Raw genomic sequence first — 17082 nt, 5'->3', positions numbered from 1 at the left:
AAAGTAAAGCTCCGAATCACCGAACCATCAGACTTTCTTCCTCATCGGCCCATTCCTGCTCAATGCACCTCAGTTTGGTCAAATTCATCCAGATCTGGATTTCTCCTTGCCATTGATTTAGACTAACAGATGGAAATGGAAACAGGAATGGAAAAAGAAACTGACAGTGATATATATATATACTTGGATCTTGTCATTTGAATCCTTTTCCAGTCTTAACCCCCAAGCTTCCCCGAGCTATTATTAGACTCGGAGTCGGCAGTTGCAGCAGCATCGCGCGCCCTAACGAACTCAGTTTCGAACGCGAGCCCACTCTCCTCCCTCACCACCCCAAAGACGCTACTCGAGTCCAGCCTTCTCCCACCACCCTCCAAACTTTCTCTCCAATCGTTGGCCTTCTTCAGGTTCTCCAGAGCTCTCTGTCCCACCCGCAAGCTGACCCTCTCGCGCTCCGCAATCTCGACCCCGTGGCCCACGTCCTTGATCGCCAGCTGCAGGTCCGACCACGGCTTCTCGCCTGGCCCCGGGCAGTAGACGCCCGTCGTCATGCGCACCGAGTCCGAGTGCATCACGGGCCCAAAGTTGAGCTCCAGCAGGCGTTCCAGGGTCGCTTCCGGCAGACCCGTCTTGGCGGCGAGAACGTGCGCTTCGGCGATGATCTGCATCAACGACGCCATGAGCACGTTGCTGTTTAATTAATCAGTCCAGGTTCAATCCGGCCTTCTGCAGGTCTATTTTCTGCTAGGCTCCCTCGATTGAACGAAAACTTACCCAGTTGTCTTGAGAAGACTGGCTTTCTCCGGTTCCTTCCCGACTACCAACACCTCCCGCGCAATCACACCCTTGAGCAAGGGGTCACGGCGTTCAATGCCGCATCAGACCCAGCAAACCCGGCTAAGAGCTGGCCCGCCTCGGCGGTGGGCGTGGCTCCGAAGACGGGCATGGCAGCAAAGTGAGCCCCTTTCGATGCAAGCGTTGCTGCCACGGCCTGCGTTGTGTCGGGATGAACAGTCGTCGTGTCCAGAACCACCTTGCCCTCCACTTCGCCAGAATTGACAATCTGCTCTACAATGGAGAGAACCGCATCATCGGCGCTTGACTAAGTGGTTCGAGTAAGCTCGGTCAGCGTTCCGCTTTCTTTTGCTCTTAAACCCCGGGACACTCGTAACTGAGGACTCACTGATATGAACACAATGTCGCTGTCGCGTGCCAGTTTGGCAACGGACTCGCACCTTTTGGCCCCGAGTTCCTCCAACGCCGCGCAGCGCGATGCAGTGCGGTTATATACGCGCAGTGGCGGCTGATTCATCCCAGCCGTGGCGAGGTGTTTCTGGATGTTCTTCGCCATTGCGCTCCCCATGCTGCCTAGGCCGATCCAGCCCACCACCACTGTCGGCTTACCCGTACCGTCTGATTGCGACGAAGACGCCATGATACTGTTGAAAACTCGGGAATTGGCTAAGTGGTATTGTGATGTGGGGTATGCTTTCATATTACTGGCACGGTTGCCTACTTAACGTTCCGCTACTATCGACCACCCCTTCCGGAAGACCTGAGCGGGGCTCGGCGATAATGACTCACAAAAGTCCGGCGACCGAGCCGGCACGAAGTCCGTTTCGTCTTCTAGTATCCGATTCCACATAACCCCTAAAGCGATCTCGCTGATGGGGTATTGCACGCCGCTACCGGGAGCAACTGGCATGATTGAATAGCCAGCGACTTGTCTCCGGTGTCGTTTCATCCTGGGACTTCGCCCGCAATCAGGGGTAGGAGACAACTATGTAATTCGTGATGCTCTTCTGACTGAAGAAACAGCACAATCTCATATGGCATTTCTTACTTCTCGATCTTCGAGAACGCCTTGCTTTCCTCGTCTTGCAGTCACGATGGATCACGATGCACTTCCCCTCGAGGCTCGCAGGAGAAAGTGCTATGCCTCTATGGTTACTGATACATTCAATCCTGCTAGATGCCTTAGGATATCGTGTTGCTGTGTGGGGGTGATAAGGTGTTAACATTTGCCGGTGCGATGGCGCTGTTCGTCGACCTATTTCCGTACGCTTCCTCCGGAGACTGTTTGGAAGCTCCATGGACTACGAAACGGAGATACAACGCGCCACAGTCTACTAACAGCAGTATTTATAAATCAATTCTCGAAATGGAATTATTCAAGCCGTGTTGAATGGGTGGTAGCCCTTGAGGCTCAAGTCGAAATACAGATCCCACAGCAGGAGCCCACGAGGGCACTCTACTCTGTGCAAACATGACTTTCGCTAAATTCCCTGAACTACCCACAGAGCTGCAGTTGTACGTTTGGCAGTGCGCCTTGCTGGCCGAGTCCCAAGACCGTCTCGTGCTGGTCCACAGGACCAACCACATCATCCCCCAAAGTCACTTGTGCAGCCCCTATCTCTCGACTTCCCGACTGTCCCGGATCGAAGCCCTGCGGTTCTATACAGTGCCCCTCAAGGTGGGAGTTTTACCGTTGGTCCCGCCGATGGTGCGCGAACGGGTGCGCCAGTATTCTGTGTCGCAGGACGTGCTCGGGCACAGACCCAGAGGCAGTGGTCGTCACTACCTGCACAGCCTCTGCAGGGCACAACGCCGAGGCACCGTATACCTCAACCCGACCCACGACACATTTATCATAGGTCTGTGCTTCATCATGCACTTCGCGGCGGCGTTTTCCAGCGGCGCCATGCTGGGTGAGAGGTATCCCGAATTTGTCGCGGTAGGCACGAATCGGAATCGACCACTTGGTCGCCTCTTCGCCGGCGCTCTCCCGTTGGCGGCATGCCGCGAGGTCCGCAACCTCGTCTTGGCCCAGCGCGGCATCCGCAACCGAAAGGACAGGGGTCTGATCGCTGCTGTGCCATCCAGTCGACCAGGCGAGCCGGTCCTGACGCTCGTGCGTTCGATCTACCTGCGGCCGAGGGCCGAGGTAACCTGGAAGCGGTCATTTTTCAGCGGCTGTACTGACTTCCGGCACCTCTGGGTGCAGGTACCCCGCGAAGAGCGGTGCTACGGGCGCGTTTTCGGGAAAGATGCCGAGTACAAGCTGTCGGGGCCCGAGGCCTGCGCCTGGGCACTGTTCCAAGACCTGCAAGAGCACGGGGGCAGCCGGCACCGGTTGGACATCCGCACGTGGCCTGTGAAGGAGAGAAATGGCCTTCAACATGTGTCCGATCCGGAAGACGTGGTCAATGGGGGGCCATTCACCGTCATGTATGTGATGATGGCGAAATTCCAAGGACCCTACGCGATGTGGATCAATAATGGTTGAACGGGGCTTCATTGTTGATAGGGGGAGGAACTACACACGGTTTCGCTGGTCATACCGATGTAGGAGTTTGGATCCGCGTCCGGCAGGCCGGATGTGCATATAAGCGTGAAATACAAGTATTTACAGATGATATTATATGTCATCATGACCTATATAGCTCGCGAACTTAAACTTATGGGTGCATGCACTCCTTATCTCTTAGCTAACACTGAATCCGACCTCAGACTCCCTGAAAGGATGCTCTGTCGTTATTTAACCACTGGACTTTGAGCAGCCGCTCGTTGGTGGTTCTACTACAGCGCCCGCCGATAGTAATAGTGCGGGGAAGTGAGCCGCCAAGCTTCTTTCCATGCGAAATATGCTCAATGTCACTTGCTACCTACTCAACTAAGTAAGTCATCTCGGGATCGGCATGGGGCCTTCTTCTGTGCTGGACGAATCGCATCCCAGATAGAAAAGGCTTGGCTTCTCAATCTGATGATACGTAGCATTGAGGCCGTCGAAAGTGTTGAAAGATAAGCTCTCTCACAGATGGCAACCAAGGACGAAGCCTCCCTGCAAGCCTGTGTCCATGTTTGACTTCTAGCTCAATAGGAAATAAGAAAAAGAGCAAGAGAAGTAGAGTTACTAGACTGATCTGAGAAGGCGAGCAGAATGGAACCAGAACCCAAGCTCCAAAGGGGAAAAGACCTCGAGGCACAGCCACAGCAGCGTGCCGACAACCAAGACGATATCACCTCCATCAGCGCCGAGCAGCGCCGGACCAATATCAACAATGACAACCTAAGCGACCTAAAGCGCGAGCAGCAGCAGCACGAGACCCGCCACAACGGCACCCTGAACCGCCAGCTCAAGTCGCGGCACGTGCAGTTCCTCGCCCTCTCGGGCGCCATCGGCACCGGCCTGTTCGTCGGGTCCGGCCAGATGCTCTCGGTCGCGGGCCCGCTCTCGACCTTCCTGGCGTACGCGCTGACGGGCTGCAATTTGTATGCGGTCATCAACAGCCTGGGCGAGATGGCGGCGTACCTGCCCCTGCCCGGCGCCGTGCCCGTCTACGCGTCGCGCTACGTCGACGAGGCCCTCGGCTTCACGCTCGGCTGGAACTACTGGTACCAGCTCGCCATCGGCGTGCCCATCGAGGTCACGGCCTCGGTCGTCGTCATCGGCTACTGGCCCAACCCGGTGCCCGACGTGGTCTGGATCACCGTCCTCTTCCTCGCCATGGTCGCGGTCAATTGCTTCCCCGTGCGCATCTACGGCGAGGCCGAGTTCGTGTTTGGGGCCGTCAAGCTGACCACCATCATCGGCCTGATTTTGTTGATGCTCATCATCACGCTCGGCGGCACCCCTCGGGGGACCGCATCGGGTTCCGGTACTGGCACGACCCAGGCCCCATGAACACTTACTTAGCCGACGGCGCGCTCGGTCGGTTCTTAGCCTTCTGGAAAGTCTTCATCCAGGCCACGTTCGCGTACGGCGGCAGCGAAATGGTCGTCATCGCGTCGGGCGAGACGGCGAATCCGCGCCGCAACATCCCCAAAGCGATCCGGCGCGTCTTCTGGCGCATCCTGCTCTTCTACGTCCTCGCCATCTTCCTCGTGGGCCTCTGCGTCTCCTCGCGCGACGACCGCCTCCTCGACGCCATCGCCCGCTCCGCCCCCGGCGCCGCCCAGTCCCCCTTCGTCATCGCCATCCAGAACGGCGGCATCGCGACCCTGCCCACCATCATCAACGCCGTCGTCCTGTCCTCGGCCTGGTCCGCCGGCAACTCCTTCTTCTACGCCTCGACGCGCGTCATGTACGCCGCCGCGCTCGACGGGAAAGCGCCGCACTTCCTGACGTTCGAGCGGTTCGGCGTCCCCTACGCCTGCGTCGGCGCCACGACCCTGCTCTCGTGCCTCGTCTATCTCAACGTGAACCACCGGGGCGCCGACGTCTTCTTCTGGTTCTCGAACCTCTCCGCCGTCTCGACCCTGCTCGTCTGGTCCGCCATCAGCCTCACCTACCTCCGCTTCCACGCCGGCCTGAAACACCACGGCATCCCGCGCGCCTCCCTGCCCTACCGCGCGCCGCTGCAGCCGTGGCTGGCCTACTTCGCCATCGCGTTCTGCCTCGTCGTCGCCCTCTTCAACGGCTTCGACGCCTTCTTCCCGGGCAAGTTCGGCGCCAAGACGTTCCTGCCGCCCTACATCGACATGCCCATCTTCGCCGGCCTGTTCGTCGGCTATAAGCTCGTCAAGCGCACACGGATGGTCAAGGCCGCCGACATGGACCTCTGGAGCGGCAAGGCCGAGATCGATCGGCTCGAGGCCACTTGGGTCGAGCCGGTGCCTAGGAACTTTATCGAGAGGATATGGTTTTGGATTGCTTAGTGGGATGTTTTTGGTTCAAAGCACAAGCAACGAATCTTGCTTTTCTTGCCGTTACATGTGAATATACAACCCCGTAGGTTAATACATAGTCAGTAGTATCTTCAATCAGGTTTTGGTCTACATAGAACATTTTATTTCAAAATCATTGCTGGCGTTATCTAATTGTGAAAAAAGGGGCGGACTAAACCGAGTGGAGGGTGTTGTGGGGGTGTTTACGTGGTTAGATCAGATCTGGCATTCAATTGTCCACAAATCCCCATGTTTGGCGGGGGCCAACAGATCGTGAGATGGCTTAACACAGCGTCATACACTTTTGCATAGATTGATTTGATCTTTCAATTGATGATGGCTTCCGTGCTGAATTATAAATCATGAATCTCATAACAGGCGTAGCAGAGTAATGGGCTCGAAACATTCTCTAGTGCCCAGCGACGTCAAAGCTGCGTCATAATCGCCCAGCCAGCTTTGGTAGCTCCTACTACCGCAATCAATTCCACCACGCCATCCCTTTCGTTACAACCCAGCTAGATCTATCTTCTGAGCGACTCGGACGCGCGCCACTGCAGGACCTCGGCCTCGCTGATGAAGCGCAGCTTGTTGATGGAAGCGGGCTCGCCCGTGACGGCGCCCTTGGCGATTTCTGCCATGCGGCCGATGACCGTCATGTCCGTCAAGCAGTACGAGACGGAGTCGGTCTTGACGCGGATGATTCCAATCCGGGGGTCGTTCTCGGAACCGTCGTGCTTGCCGTCGCCCAGGTCGCCGAGCCATGCCTTCAGGGCAGGGTTGTAGTACTTGGAGACAACCGCGCGGTCCGTCTCGATCGACGCATCACCTGCGAATGACGCCCACTGGCCGGAGCTGTCGACGAACGAGATGTTGGTGTGAGAGTCCTTGGCCAGCTCGTCCGTCTTGTGGGACTCGGTGTTGGTGGTGAAGATGAGGTCGAGGCCGCCGGTATCCTGTGGGGGTTGGGTGGGATGTTGTCAGTTCTCGTGGCTTCTCGTTATGGCAAGAAGGGGAAGTGTAACGTGACACAGGGGACAGAAATCGAAATCAATGGATTACATACCGTGCCGGCCACGGCCATGCAGCGGGAGCTAAGCTTGCCGTTGGAGGTGTCGCGCGTCGTCATCATGCCGAACTTGCAGTTGTTGGCGAACTTGCTCAGGGCCTCGACCTTCTGCGAGAGGGTGGCCTGGGGGTCGGCATTGGCAGCGCCGTAGGGGTCGGCGGGCTTGTCGCCGGTGTTGGCGTTGGAGAATCCGGAGGAAGACATGGTTCTGAGGATGGTCTGCTGGTTGTGTTTGAAGAATCCTTTTGATGATTGGCTCAGTAGTGTTCTGCGAAGAGTGAACATGTAATTCTTGCGTATGAAGATGGGGTATGAATGTGGAATTGTAGAAAGAGGCTCTGCAATTCTTCGTCTGGTCTGATGGATGAATAGATAGATATTGGACGGGAACTAAGTAGTGTCATCCCATTTGAGGGAGGCGGACCCTACGACTAGAACAGCCCAGACACACGCCTCGCGAAGGTGTTACCCCATCACCCCCATGGTTGCTGCTGCCAACTACGTAGTACAGACAATGGCAGCAGAATGTCGTCATGCGACATCATAGAACATGCTCAATGGCGCTTGCCCTTACTTTTTGTCTTGGAGATCGAGTACGGGATCGAGAGCCGGAGCTTGAGCTGCACCTGCCCGATGACGAAATCACTTTGCATAAATCCATGCATTTGCACAAATCATACACAAGCGACAAGGTGACATTTGCATACGGGTTCAGGTCCGCCCCTGATGAAGGGTCAGGAGCCAGATTGAATAGACATGTAGATAAAGAACATGGAATTCAATAAGAGACGTGGGGGTGCTGCAAGAAAACCCATGGGGATGTTGTCAGTCATATGCCTGCCCCAAATCCGAGCTGTTGCGAGATGTAGATCAAGCCAACACTGCAATGGCTCGGGATAACCCCTGGCTAACTACTTGTCACCCCTAAAACCCCCACCTCGGAGCTGTGTACACCCCATCAGCCCCTGGAAAACTGTTAGATTTAGCATCATCAACATCGAATGTCGACTGCCATCAAGTCAATCCTCATTCTAGAATCGCTAGATCATCTGCTTCCTACAATTCTTTCTGCTCGCCATCTGAGAGGGATTAGAAGTCGATACTCAGTTTCTCCCTCTTTCTTCAAGGCACAAAACAATTCCGTGTGTGTTCGCTAGTCGGTATGCTCGATTATGTCCGTGAGAAGAAAACCTGATCTTTACTGCACATTATTTCGAATGCATCCGCATCACATCCAAATGTATCCAAATGTACGTTAAGAAATGAAAGGTATCAATTATTAATGCAGCTATCGCATCTTCACAGCAAAGAATCGCAGAAAGGCAGAAAGTTGATGCTGTCCTCCAATACCATGTGCATTACTCAAAACTCGCAAACGACACAGTCGTCCGCTCATGATGATTTTGATCGAAGTAGCCACTCGCTCCCAAGGACAAAGACTAGCGACAAAACAAAAGGCCAAGTTGACGACATGACAAGACAAATGAGATATATTCGAGAACTGTCGTTGGTTACCAGTTGATGAAGAGCGCAGCACCACCGAACAGGGCAGCAGCACCAACGGCACCTGACTTCATGGACGCGGCACCGTTCAAGTTGCCACCCGCCGACGTGGCAGCCGGGCTCGTACCGGTCGGGGTCGGAACGTTGCTAGTGAAAGGTACGCCGCCGCCGCTGGTCGAGCTGCCACCGTTGAAGGCGGGAGGCGGCGCGTTGGTGGCGGACGGGTCGGGCTGCTGCTGGGTGTTGTCGGGGTTGAGGACCTGGTTCAAGACGTGGACGACGCCGTTGCCGACCAGAATATCGGGCACAGTGACGCGGGCCGCATTGACAAAGACGGCACCGTTATCCTCGACGGTGATCTTCAGGTCGGTGCCGTCCTGCGCCTTGATGGTCTCGTTCTTCAGCATGCTACTGTAAGCTACGGTGCCGGGGACAATGTGGTAGCCCAGGATCTTGCCGACGTCCTGCGAGGACATGTTGGCGAGCAGGCTGCTGATGGACACGAAGGCGTTGTTGTCGGGCGCGAAGATGGTCACGTCCTTCAAGCCGTCTAACTGCGGGCCAAGGTTGGCCGCCTTGACGGCGCCCGACAGCGCCGTCAGGTTGGCGTTGGTCATCGTGGCCGTGTCGTTCTGGGGGAGGACGAGGACGCGGTCGATGATGTGGATAACGCCGCCCGTGTAGTTCACATCCTGCGCAGGGAACAGATCAGTCAATCAAACCCCTGATAGGAAACTTCACGAGTAGTTCTTGCGGAGTGGAGAAAGAGCGGCAACGGATAACTTACAGCAGTCTTGACGGTGGAGTAGTATTTCAGCCCGCTGTAGGCCACGGCCTTGTTATCCTTCTTCTGCAACTGGACGACCTGGCCACCGGTGACGTTGGTGTACGACTGGTTGTTCAGGAGCGTGTGAGGGAACATGGGCTTGTCCGTGAAAGCCGAGGACTGGTACGTTCCCTGCAGCACGTGGTAGTTGAGCAGGTTCGCGACCCAGGTCGTGTCCTTGACATTGCCGCCGTAGGTGTTGACGGACCCGTTGAGGACGCCGTTGAGTGCGTCGTTGTTGGGCGCGAGGATCGTCACGTTCTGGGCGTTGTTCAGGGCGGTGAGAATGTTGGGGTTCGCAGCCAGCAGACCTAACAGACGCAGTGAGTATACGACACGGTCAAGTCTTCGTGAAGGAGTCTGGGCTTACCATTGAGGACCGACAAACTGGAGTTCTGGGAGTTGAGGGCATCCTGAAGGGACTGGGCTGTCGCGGCACTGGCCAGTGCCAGGCTGAGGAAAACTTGCTTCAGCTGCATCTTTGGAATATGTCTGGAGACAGTATGTGGGATTTGGTGGATATCTCTCAGTTCTAAGATGCCAGAGCTTGATGCGATGATGGCAATTTTCGTGAGACACTCTGGGGAAGATATCGTTTGCTTTTAAGCAACTCGGGACATGGCTGGGCAGTTCCCACGTGCGGTACCCAAATCATATCACCAGTCCCAGCTTGGGAGGGAGGCGCAGCTAGACGAAGTGAAAGTCATGATGTCGACCAGCATACCTGGTAGGATGTTCCTCTCGACCCCCTGTTTCCCGCGAGTAACCCAATCGGTGGTATGGGCCAAGATATCGTGGGCCATCCATGTGTTGTTCGGCCTCACACCCAACCGACGAACTGGCTCGGGAGCCGCCCAGCCACAGAGGACCTGTGTTTGACTTCGAAGCTTCCCTGGAATCCCTGGCCATGTCTGTGTCACAGGCAGCTTACAAGTTGCAAGTGCCGGTTTATCCGTCCGTTTCTTCTTTGCGCTTGTTTGGGGAACGTTCTTACTTCTCGCGGGTTGTATGGATTACTAAGTGATTAAGGCTTACTGGTACAGACGACGGCGAGGAAGCGAGTGGCAGAGAGAAAATGCATCTGGCACGATTCAGAGTCTGATGCCACGACGAAGGACGGTAGACGATATGGCAGGTAGCTGACAGGCTCCTAATTGGTCGGTCCTCTTTTTGGTGCTTCCTTCACCTTGTTGATCCTATTCCTACGGCCTTTCTACATACCTACCTCCTACTATCAAGAAAGAAACCGACCCAACATTGCTCGTGAGGTATGCTGTGATCTCGGTGAACAATACATACGAACATTGCATGTTGTCTTTGCTCAATCCAGAAGTTGGTGGTTCTGATTGATATTGGAAGTCGATGTCGTCACGACTCTGCCAAGCAATTGCTGCTCAGCTCAACGTTTGGCGGCTAAAACAAAACGTCGTTCTTCAGCGGTGTCAGTGCTGAACGAACCCCCCGCAATTGGCCACGCGGGGATCTGCACAGGCACCGGGGCTTCTGGAAACAACCACGCTAATTACCTGATAGCGATTGATCCAAGTAACACGAAGTAACCTGCTCACATGCATTGGGAGGATAACTTCACGGGGTTTAATTGACGCCTGAAGAGAAGAGTGTCAGAGCTGACAGTTACTGGATACCACTCTCATACTAGCCAGCTGAGTATCGTGACTAACCATCTCTGCAGTTTCCCGGCAGTCGTTGTAAGACGGAAAGAACATTGACAGGCCAGAACTAGCAAGAGGTAGCGCCGGGTATCTCGCTCGCACGTACGCACGTCGTCCGGGGTAGACACCCACTAACTGAAAGAAGGTTTCCCCCAAGTGGGCTGCTGCACATGCACGTAGGGGCTACTGCAAGTTCAGACCGACTATCGTGTCGGAGTGGAACTGCAAGTCTGCGATATTCGAAGAGGTGCGGTGCGTTGACGCGGCCTCAGCCACGCTTGGTATTCTCCTCGGGCGACGGATAGATCTTGGTGATAACCTTCATGAATCATCATCAAGATTTCTTTGAGTGGGCGACGACGCAGGGTTTCAGGATGTTTCTACCACTAGAAGAGCAGACCTACGGGACAGTAGGAGACGGGGCCCCGGAACTAAAAGAAACCCACCAACCGTTGCCCCGGATTACGACCACCAGGGCCTGATTACTACTACTTCTTCCACGTGGACATCCTCACCAGTGCGTGGCCGACGGCCGTATATCGGCGACAAGGCAAGGCGCAGCCCGGAGGCCTCAACTGGGCCACCTTCTCCTTTGACTGACTAACCGAGCGTAACAGAGAGCAGCAGCATGGCTTGCGTGTAAGTAATCGAATCACAACGAAACTGAGCCTCTTTATCGGCCCTATTAACAACACCCAAAAGCACCAAGAGTCTAATAACATCCACTTGGGTAGCCCAGGGAATCAATAACCCTCTCCCGAGCCATTCTCGTGAACCTACTTTCTCATGGCCCAGTGTCAGTCTAATAATAGAGACGGAACGAGTGTAATTGGAACAAGCGACATCACAACGACGGTCTAATGTCTCCTCCGCGTGACATCTAACTCAAATACATCGACCTCCCCTACGGATCTTGCTATTTCTCCATCGTATCGAGCTCGCCATGAGTATTTGGGAGCCTTCACCTTCCCACGAATCCAGACATTATCAGTAATCCTCCACCTCCCCAGGAACCATAAGTTTCGCCCTCCCCACGCCTCCTTTCCTTCACTCCCACCCTCGTTCTGACCCTCACTCATTCATCCCCTCCAACCTCTCCACGATCCCAATCAGCCCCTCCCCAGCCGCGTACGGAACCCACATATCCACCCACCCCCGTTCCCTCGCCTCCGCAACCTCGCCCTCACTATACCTCTCCTCAAACGGCCTCTCCACATAGAGCGCCCGCAGCCCGCACTTCTTCGCCCCCACAGATCCCCCAAGTGCGCCGCCACGAGCGCCACCTCCCCCGGCTCGAGCCCGAGCCGCCGCACCGCGCCCAGGTACACGCCCGGGTCCGGCTTGTACGCCCCCCACGTATCCGACCCCAGACCTCGCTGAACCGCAGCCCGTTCCGCGCGTCGAGCGACGTGAGCAGCGCGACCGGCCCGTCGGACAAAGCCGCCGAGGGGCCCAGCTTCGCGAACCGCGCGATGGCGGCCGCGGAGTCGGGCCAGGCGTCTAGTTCGTGCCAGAGGTGGAGGAGCTGGGCGGTCTGGTCGGACGTGGTCCAGAGGCCGTCTAGCTGGAATTCCGTGATCAAGGTATCGAGGTTGCGGCGGTGCAGCTCCTCTTGGGGAATGAATGTCGCCGGCTTGCCCGCCTCTCGGTCGCCTGTTTCCTTGGGTCGGGCATCAGAGTCGATGTATCTCTGATACCTAGACCTTGGCATGAGTATCAGTGGATGATTAGCAGTAAGAGAGCTTTGGCGTGAGAGGAAGAAAGATAAGTTAGACGTAACGTGAAACGAACCATTGGAAAGCGAACCACTCCCAGTCACTAAACGTCATGCTCCTCGCTCTGGCGAGGACCGCCTCATCCACTACGCCGGTCGACGTTCCCTCAATCACCTTCCGGGCCGACGCTTCCAGTCCCTTGGCCAGGCTGTGGCGCCAGTTGACCACGGTGCCGAAGACGTCGAAGAGGTATGCCTTGGGTCTCTGCTGCATCGTCGCGTTGCTGTGCTTCTTTTATCCCGTCGGAGTTATTTGAGCTGAACGATGGCAAGAAATTCGGCTGATCCTGGAGAATCAAATCCGCGACATTTTTACGATTGTCTGGTAATTTTCTTTAAATAAGTACTTACTAAATAGAGTAGTCCTGCATGTGGTAGTTGGACATGTCGATACAAGGGCGCGCCCATTCCTCGGTTTCCCCCGCAATCCCGCATCTTCCTTCCCCTTCATGCAACCCGTCATGCAGTGAGCTAAGGAGAAAAGGACCTCGTCACGGGAAGCCCCATGCGACACATGAAATTGGAGCATACTAGCACGGCAGGAGATACGACTATCCTCCATACAGCGCATCCCTTCTTTCGGTACGCTATGTTACCTCAAGAACACAAGCCTTTAACCGTCGCCGCCGCAATATTCTCCGAGCGTTGAAGGCTCTCCAGCCAAACGTCATATGCCGGAAAGCTGTTTGAAAAGTAGGTCTTCTTATAGAAGGTGGTAAATACATGAATCTTTCGTACAGTATGTATGATGATGTGTACATCCAGACAATGGACATGGAAGTTTGACAGAACAGCCGGAAAGCTCCAGCTTCCTCGCCAACCAATCATTACCCTCTGAAACAATCCTTTTTCCCTCTAAATTTACATATCCTGTAACATTATGTACTGTGTGTGTATGTCATTTCAACCCCCCCCGACGCCCTGCCCAGAAGGCTAATCATTTCCACGAAACGGTCAACGTCTTCTTGTCGAGACCACCGTCAATGTTCGGCAAAAGCTTGGTGTACTCCATGGTCATCTCCTGGGTCTCATAGTCCCAGAACATGTTGGTCCAGGCATACCTGGTGTCCGCCGACGGAAGCTGGGCAAATGCGAAAGACCCGTCGCCTTGACCTGCATCCTGACCAGCCTGAGGTGGGTTTTGTCCTTCAATGTTCATCAATCCCTCCATGGCGCGCGCCAAGCTCACACCGTCCCACGGCCCCTCGCGCCAACCGTAGTTCATCAGTAGATCAATGGCAGCCAGTCGCACGTGCAGCAACCGGCACTTGGCCGCCACGAAAGCCAGCAGGGGCAAGATGCCGACCTCGTTCGTGAATCCGATCGTGAACGTAGACGGGATCTCAAGATAGGCCTGGATATGGGAGAGCAAGGTGTCGAATTCGGAGGCGAAGCTATCGTAGGCTGCTTCCGACGGGTCCAGGCAGCAAGAAGTAAATATGGTGGCGACGAGGTGATGGATGGTGAGGAACGTCAGCGGGCGCGCCGTGTTGGCGTTCCGCTCGACCGCCACGATGGTGCTGAGGCCGAGGCCGAACTCCTGCAGCCGAGACAAGTATAGTGCTTGCTCCCACGCTAACCCATCCTTGTCGACGCTGAAGTCTTGGTGGAGATTGATCCAGAGGGCTTTGGCATAGAAGCCAGCGAGGGAATGGAGGATCCGATCCCAGATCGCCCGGGCCTCCATGCAAGAGTGCGGCGTCGTGTCTTCAATCAGGCAGCTGACGGGGAAGTTCTCTTCGTCGTCCGAGGTGGGCGAGTCGTCGTTGAGAAGCAAGTGGTAGGCCGACTTGCCGTGAGGAACGGGACATTGACCGTCGCGATGGAATGCCGCGAGAATATGTAAGCCATCTCGTCTAATTCTTCATACGTCTCGTTAGGCTCGAACGCTTCCGGCGGCTTCCACCTGAACACATGCGATCCCCTCTGGCCCATCCGGTTCAGAACTTTGATCCCAGATCTCACTAAATTCCCTGCCACATGGTAGTTTCCCCGCATGTTTTCGAATACGATAAGGAGTAAGTTCGCAGCCATCGCCATTCTGTCGTCGACGTTGTTGTTTCTTATGTCCTGCTGTAAGTATGATATCGCTTTGATGTGGTGGTCGAGGGCCGCCTGATGATGCCGGTTCTGGATGGAACTAGGCCACCAGGGCCGGTCTGCCGTCTTGATCCAAGGATAATCAGTCTTGAGGTCAATGAGAGCACGAGAGTAAGCACCGATGCCCAGTATGGAATGCCGGATGGCTTTCATCGTCATGCTGTCCCGGAAGGACGACCGAATCCAGAAGTTCGCTCCTTTCCCTGGAGATAAGTCGCTGGCAACACGCTCCCTGAACAGGGCCATATACCATCCATCATCGCCACTAGCATCGAAGCCCAAGCCAGGTTGCATTGGCAACTTTGGCGCGATATCTGTCGCGGAACGTAACAGTGCGGCAGCCTTCGAGGCAAGGCCTGCCTGGGCGATGCGAGGTAACAGTTGGCGGCTGGGCGGGACTGCTTGCTTCGGCGCTTTAGGGAGAGCATATCCTTCGCATACAAGGCCAACGCTTTCGCATTTGCTGCATCCGGGTTTCCCCTCATCGCATTTCACGTGTCTCTTCTTACAGCTTATGCATCTATATGGAACCCCCGGTGTAGACAAGGCGTGGCCTCGGGAAAGCCACAGGCCTCGCCCTCCGAGGTATCGGATCAGCTTGTGGCAATGATCAGAGACGGGTTGAAGGATGCTTACCCAGTCTTGACCTTGGGCTTGCTGGCACGTTTCTTCTTCACTCTATCCGTACGATGCTGGGAGGTCTGATGGGTACTGCCCGTTTCTAACCGCTCTGGTGAGCTGCTCCGATCACTGTGAGTGCTGCTAGATTTACCACTCTGGGGGGCTGTTGCCTTTGGGCATAAGTGACATCTGGTTGGACCTCGGAGAGGATTTAGTTGCTGGCCGACATTCCAAGTCCTCGCTAGGCTTTGGGTCAAGTGCTGTTGTTGGGCTGTCCTTGGGTGATGCTTTCAGCTTGACGCTGACGTCAAACAGCTTTGATGGTGCAGGATGGATGGGAACTGGCTCAGCTAGAAAGATACCAGCTGGCCTGGGGTGTAGGACCGCCATGACCTTGATCTGATTCGTGGTTCAGTCATTGGTTTTGTGTTCCACCGATTCGGTCATGGCTCTTCACTCAAGTGGGTGAGGGACTACCACCAACACAGACTTTACACATATCTTGTATACCCTGGGAGTCGTAGCTGTTTCAATTTGGCCGTAATATCTGAATGATGTCTGGATAACAATGAAGACGAATGGGAGATAGTAGTATCAAGACTGGTGACGTTGCCAGATGGCAATATGTCGGTCGATTGAGGCTCGTGTGCCTAAGAATTATAGTAATCTTGGCTGAAGTTCCTGAGTGAGAGATATGGTGAGATGACCCAGGCATGCGGAGAGGACCACGAGCACCAGCAAAGGCGACCGGCGAGTGGGAAAAGCAAAGAATGCGAGCCAATCGCCAAGTGCGATTCTGCAAGGTTATGTGAGAATGGCACATAGAAGGTTAGTGTAACTGGCAAATCTCACTGCATTAGTGGCATAAAGCAACCCCTGTTGAACTGTCAGCGGAGCCACCCCCAACGGGCTGGTCGGGTGGGATACCGTTGCCGGGGTCAGATTTGGTAGGGTACAACTGTATCTCAGTAGCAGCTTGCACATCCCTCAAGGAGGATTATCTAAACCCCCTCATGGTTCCATGTGGTCGGGCGGTCTGTTGACGTTTGAAAAACCTGCATATGCAAGTTGTGTTCATGTCGCCAAGATGGAACTGATATGATTGGCTCTGCATAGCTGTGACTATTGCATCTGCATCGTGAACCGAGCCAATGGGTACGAACATGCTTGCTGACCATGGACCACAGAAAGTAGTGAACTTTCCATTTGTGACATCGAGTTGGAATTTGATTCACCGTCAATTCCAGGAAGTGCTTTGCGACATGCTTTTACAAGCAGGCGATAATTTTTGGTCTGAACCTGGAGCGTAATGCGCCAAGAGGATTGGTCTGATGCTTATGTATGGAAGTTGCTTGGTGGCTGTCATCAGCACGCCAACCGCCTTGTCTCAGCCACCACTAAAGCCGTTTGAATTTGAGGCTCATGTAGGTTCCATATTGGCTTGATGACGTCGGAAAGGGTGTTATATCTGCTTCTTGAAATGAGTTATGATTCCTGATGCTCGGCCCGCCAGGGAGAGAGCAGTAGCCGTAGCATGGTGCTGACGTGATTCTGGCCTTATAAGGCTGAATCAAGAAGGGATCCCTCGTGGTTAATGAGCACGAGTGCGAGTGAGGCGGTGAAGCTGTATTCCGGTAGATAGATCAGATCTCGTCTGTTTCATGGGGCTTATCGAGCTTGAACACCTTCAACGTGTATGCGTTGCATTGGTACCCGGCTTGGCACATGTTCTCGAAGGTTTATGCGGTTTCCTGTTCGGCCGAACTACTAGCTCAAGCCCTGATCATGTAGAGTCAATCCGGTTCTCGGGGGGTTGCATGATATTCGGGGTCTCGGGGTATCCTTGAACAGGGGG

At 54.9% G+C, this 17082-nt stretch overlaps 7 protein-coding genes across 7 annotated transcripts; 2 read left to right on the top strand and 5 right to left on the bottom strand.

Annotated features, from left to right (window-relative positions):
• Window positions 1–215: 215 nt before the first annotated feature.
• On the bottom strand, window positions 216–1432 carry PG997_014487 (uncharacterized protein; the record flags this gene model as incomplete). Its single annotated transcript, XM_066818801.1, has 3 exons — window positions 216–687; window positions 882–1099; window positions 1181–1432. The coding sequence occupies 3 exons, from the start codon at window positions 1430–1432 to the stop codon at window positions 216–218; spliced, it is 942 nt and encodes a 313-aa protein (XP_066660989.1).
• Window positions 1433–2263: 831 nt separating this feature from the next.
• PG997_014486 (uncharacterized protein) lies at window positions 2264–3283 on the top strand (the record flags this gene model as incomplete). The annotated part of the gene is made up of 1 exon (XM_066818800.1): window positions 2264–3283. The coding sequence occupies one exon, from the start codon at window positions 2264–2266 to the stop codon at window positions 3281–3283; it is 1020 nt and encodes a 339-aa protein (XP_066660988.1).
• Window positions 3284–3937: 654 nt separating this feature from the next.
• On the top strand, window positions 3938–5655 carry PG997_014485 (proline-specific permease protein; the record flags this gene model as incomplete). The annotated part of the gene is made up of 2 exons (XM_066818799.1): window positions 3938–4649; window positions 4673–5655. 2 exons carry the CDS (start codon window positions 3938–3940, stop codon window positions 5653–5655), a joined length of 1695 nt encoding a protein of 564 aa, XP_066660987.1.
• A 530-nt stretch (window positions 5656–6185) lies between these two features.
• Window positions 6186–6934, bottom strand: PG997_014484 (BLI-3 blue-light-inducible Bli-3 protein; the record flags this gene model as incomplete). Its single annotated transcript, XM_066818798.1, has 2 exons — window positions 6186–6617; window positions 6728–6934. The coding sequence occupies 2 exons, from the start codon at window positions 6932–6934 to the stop codon at window positions 6186–6188; spliced, it is 639 nt and encodes a 212-aa protein (XP_066660986.1).
• Window positions 6935–8241: 1307 nt separating this feature from the next.
• Window positions 8242–9538, bottom strand: PG997_014483 (uncharacterized protein; the record flags this gene model as incomplete). The annotated part of the gene is made up of 3 exons (XM_066818797.1): window positions 8242–8925; window positions 9021–9370; window positions 9430–9538. 3 exons carry the CDS (start codon window positions 9536–9538, stop codon window positions 8242–8244), a joined length of 1143 nt encoding a protein of 380 aa, XP_066660985.1.
• Window positions 9539–11930: 2392 nt separating this feature from the next.
• PG997_014482 (haloacid dehalogenase) lies at window positions 11931–12720 on the bottom strand (the record flags this gene model as incomplete). Its single annotated transcript, XM_066818796.1, has 2 exons — window positions 11931–12435; window positions 12524–12720. The coding sequence occupies 2 exons, from the start codon at window positions 12718–12720 to the stop codon at window positions 11931–11933; spliced, it is 702 nt and encodes a 233-aa protein (XP_066660984.1).
• Window positions 12721–13443: 723 nt separating this feature from the next.
• PG997_014481 (uncharacterized protein) lies at window positions 13444–15617 on the bottom strand (the record flags this gene model as incomplete). Its single annotated transcript, XM_066818795.1, has 3 exons — window positions 13444–14362; window positions 14413–15069; window positions 15379–15617. 3 exons carry the CDS (start codon window positions 15615–15617, stop codon window positions 13444–13446), a joined length of 1815 nt encoding a protein of 604 aa, XP_066660983.1.
• Between the last annotated feature and the right edge of the window lie 1465 nt (window positions 15618–17082).

This window comes from Apiospora hydei (genome assembly GCF_038363865.1).
Source record: "Apiospora hydei strain CBS 114990 chromosome Unknown utg000010l_segment0_segment0, whole genome shotgun sequence".
In the NCBI taxonomy this organism is placed as follows: Eukaryota; Fungi; Ascomycota; class Sordariomycetes; order Amphisphaeriales; family Apiosporaceae; genus Apiospora; species Apiospora hydei.
This window is presented reverse-complemented; position numbering and strand designations above follow the sequence as displayed.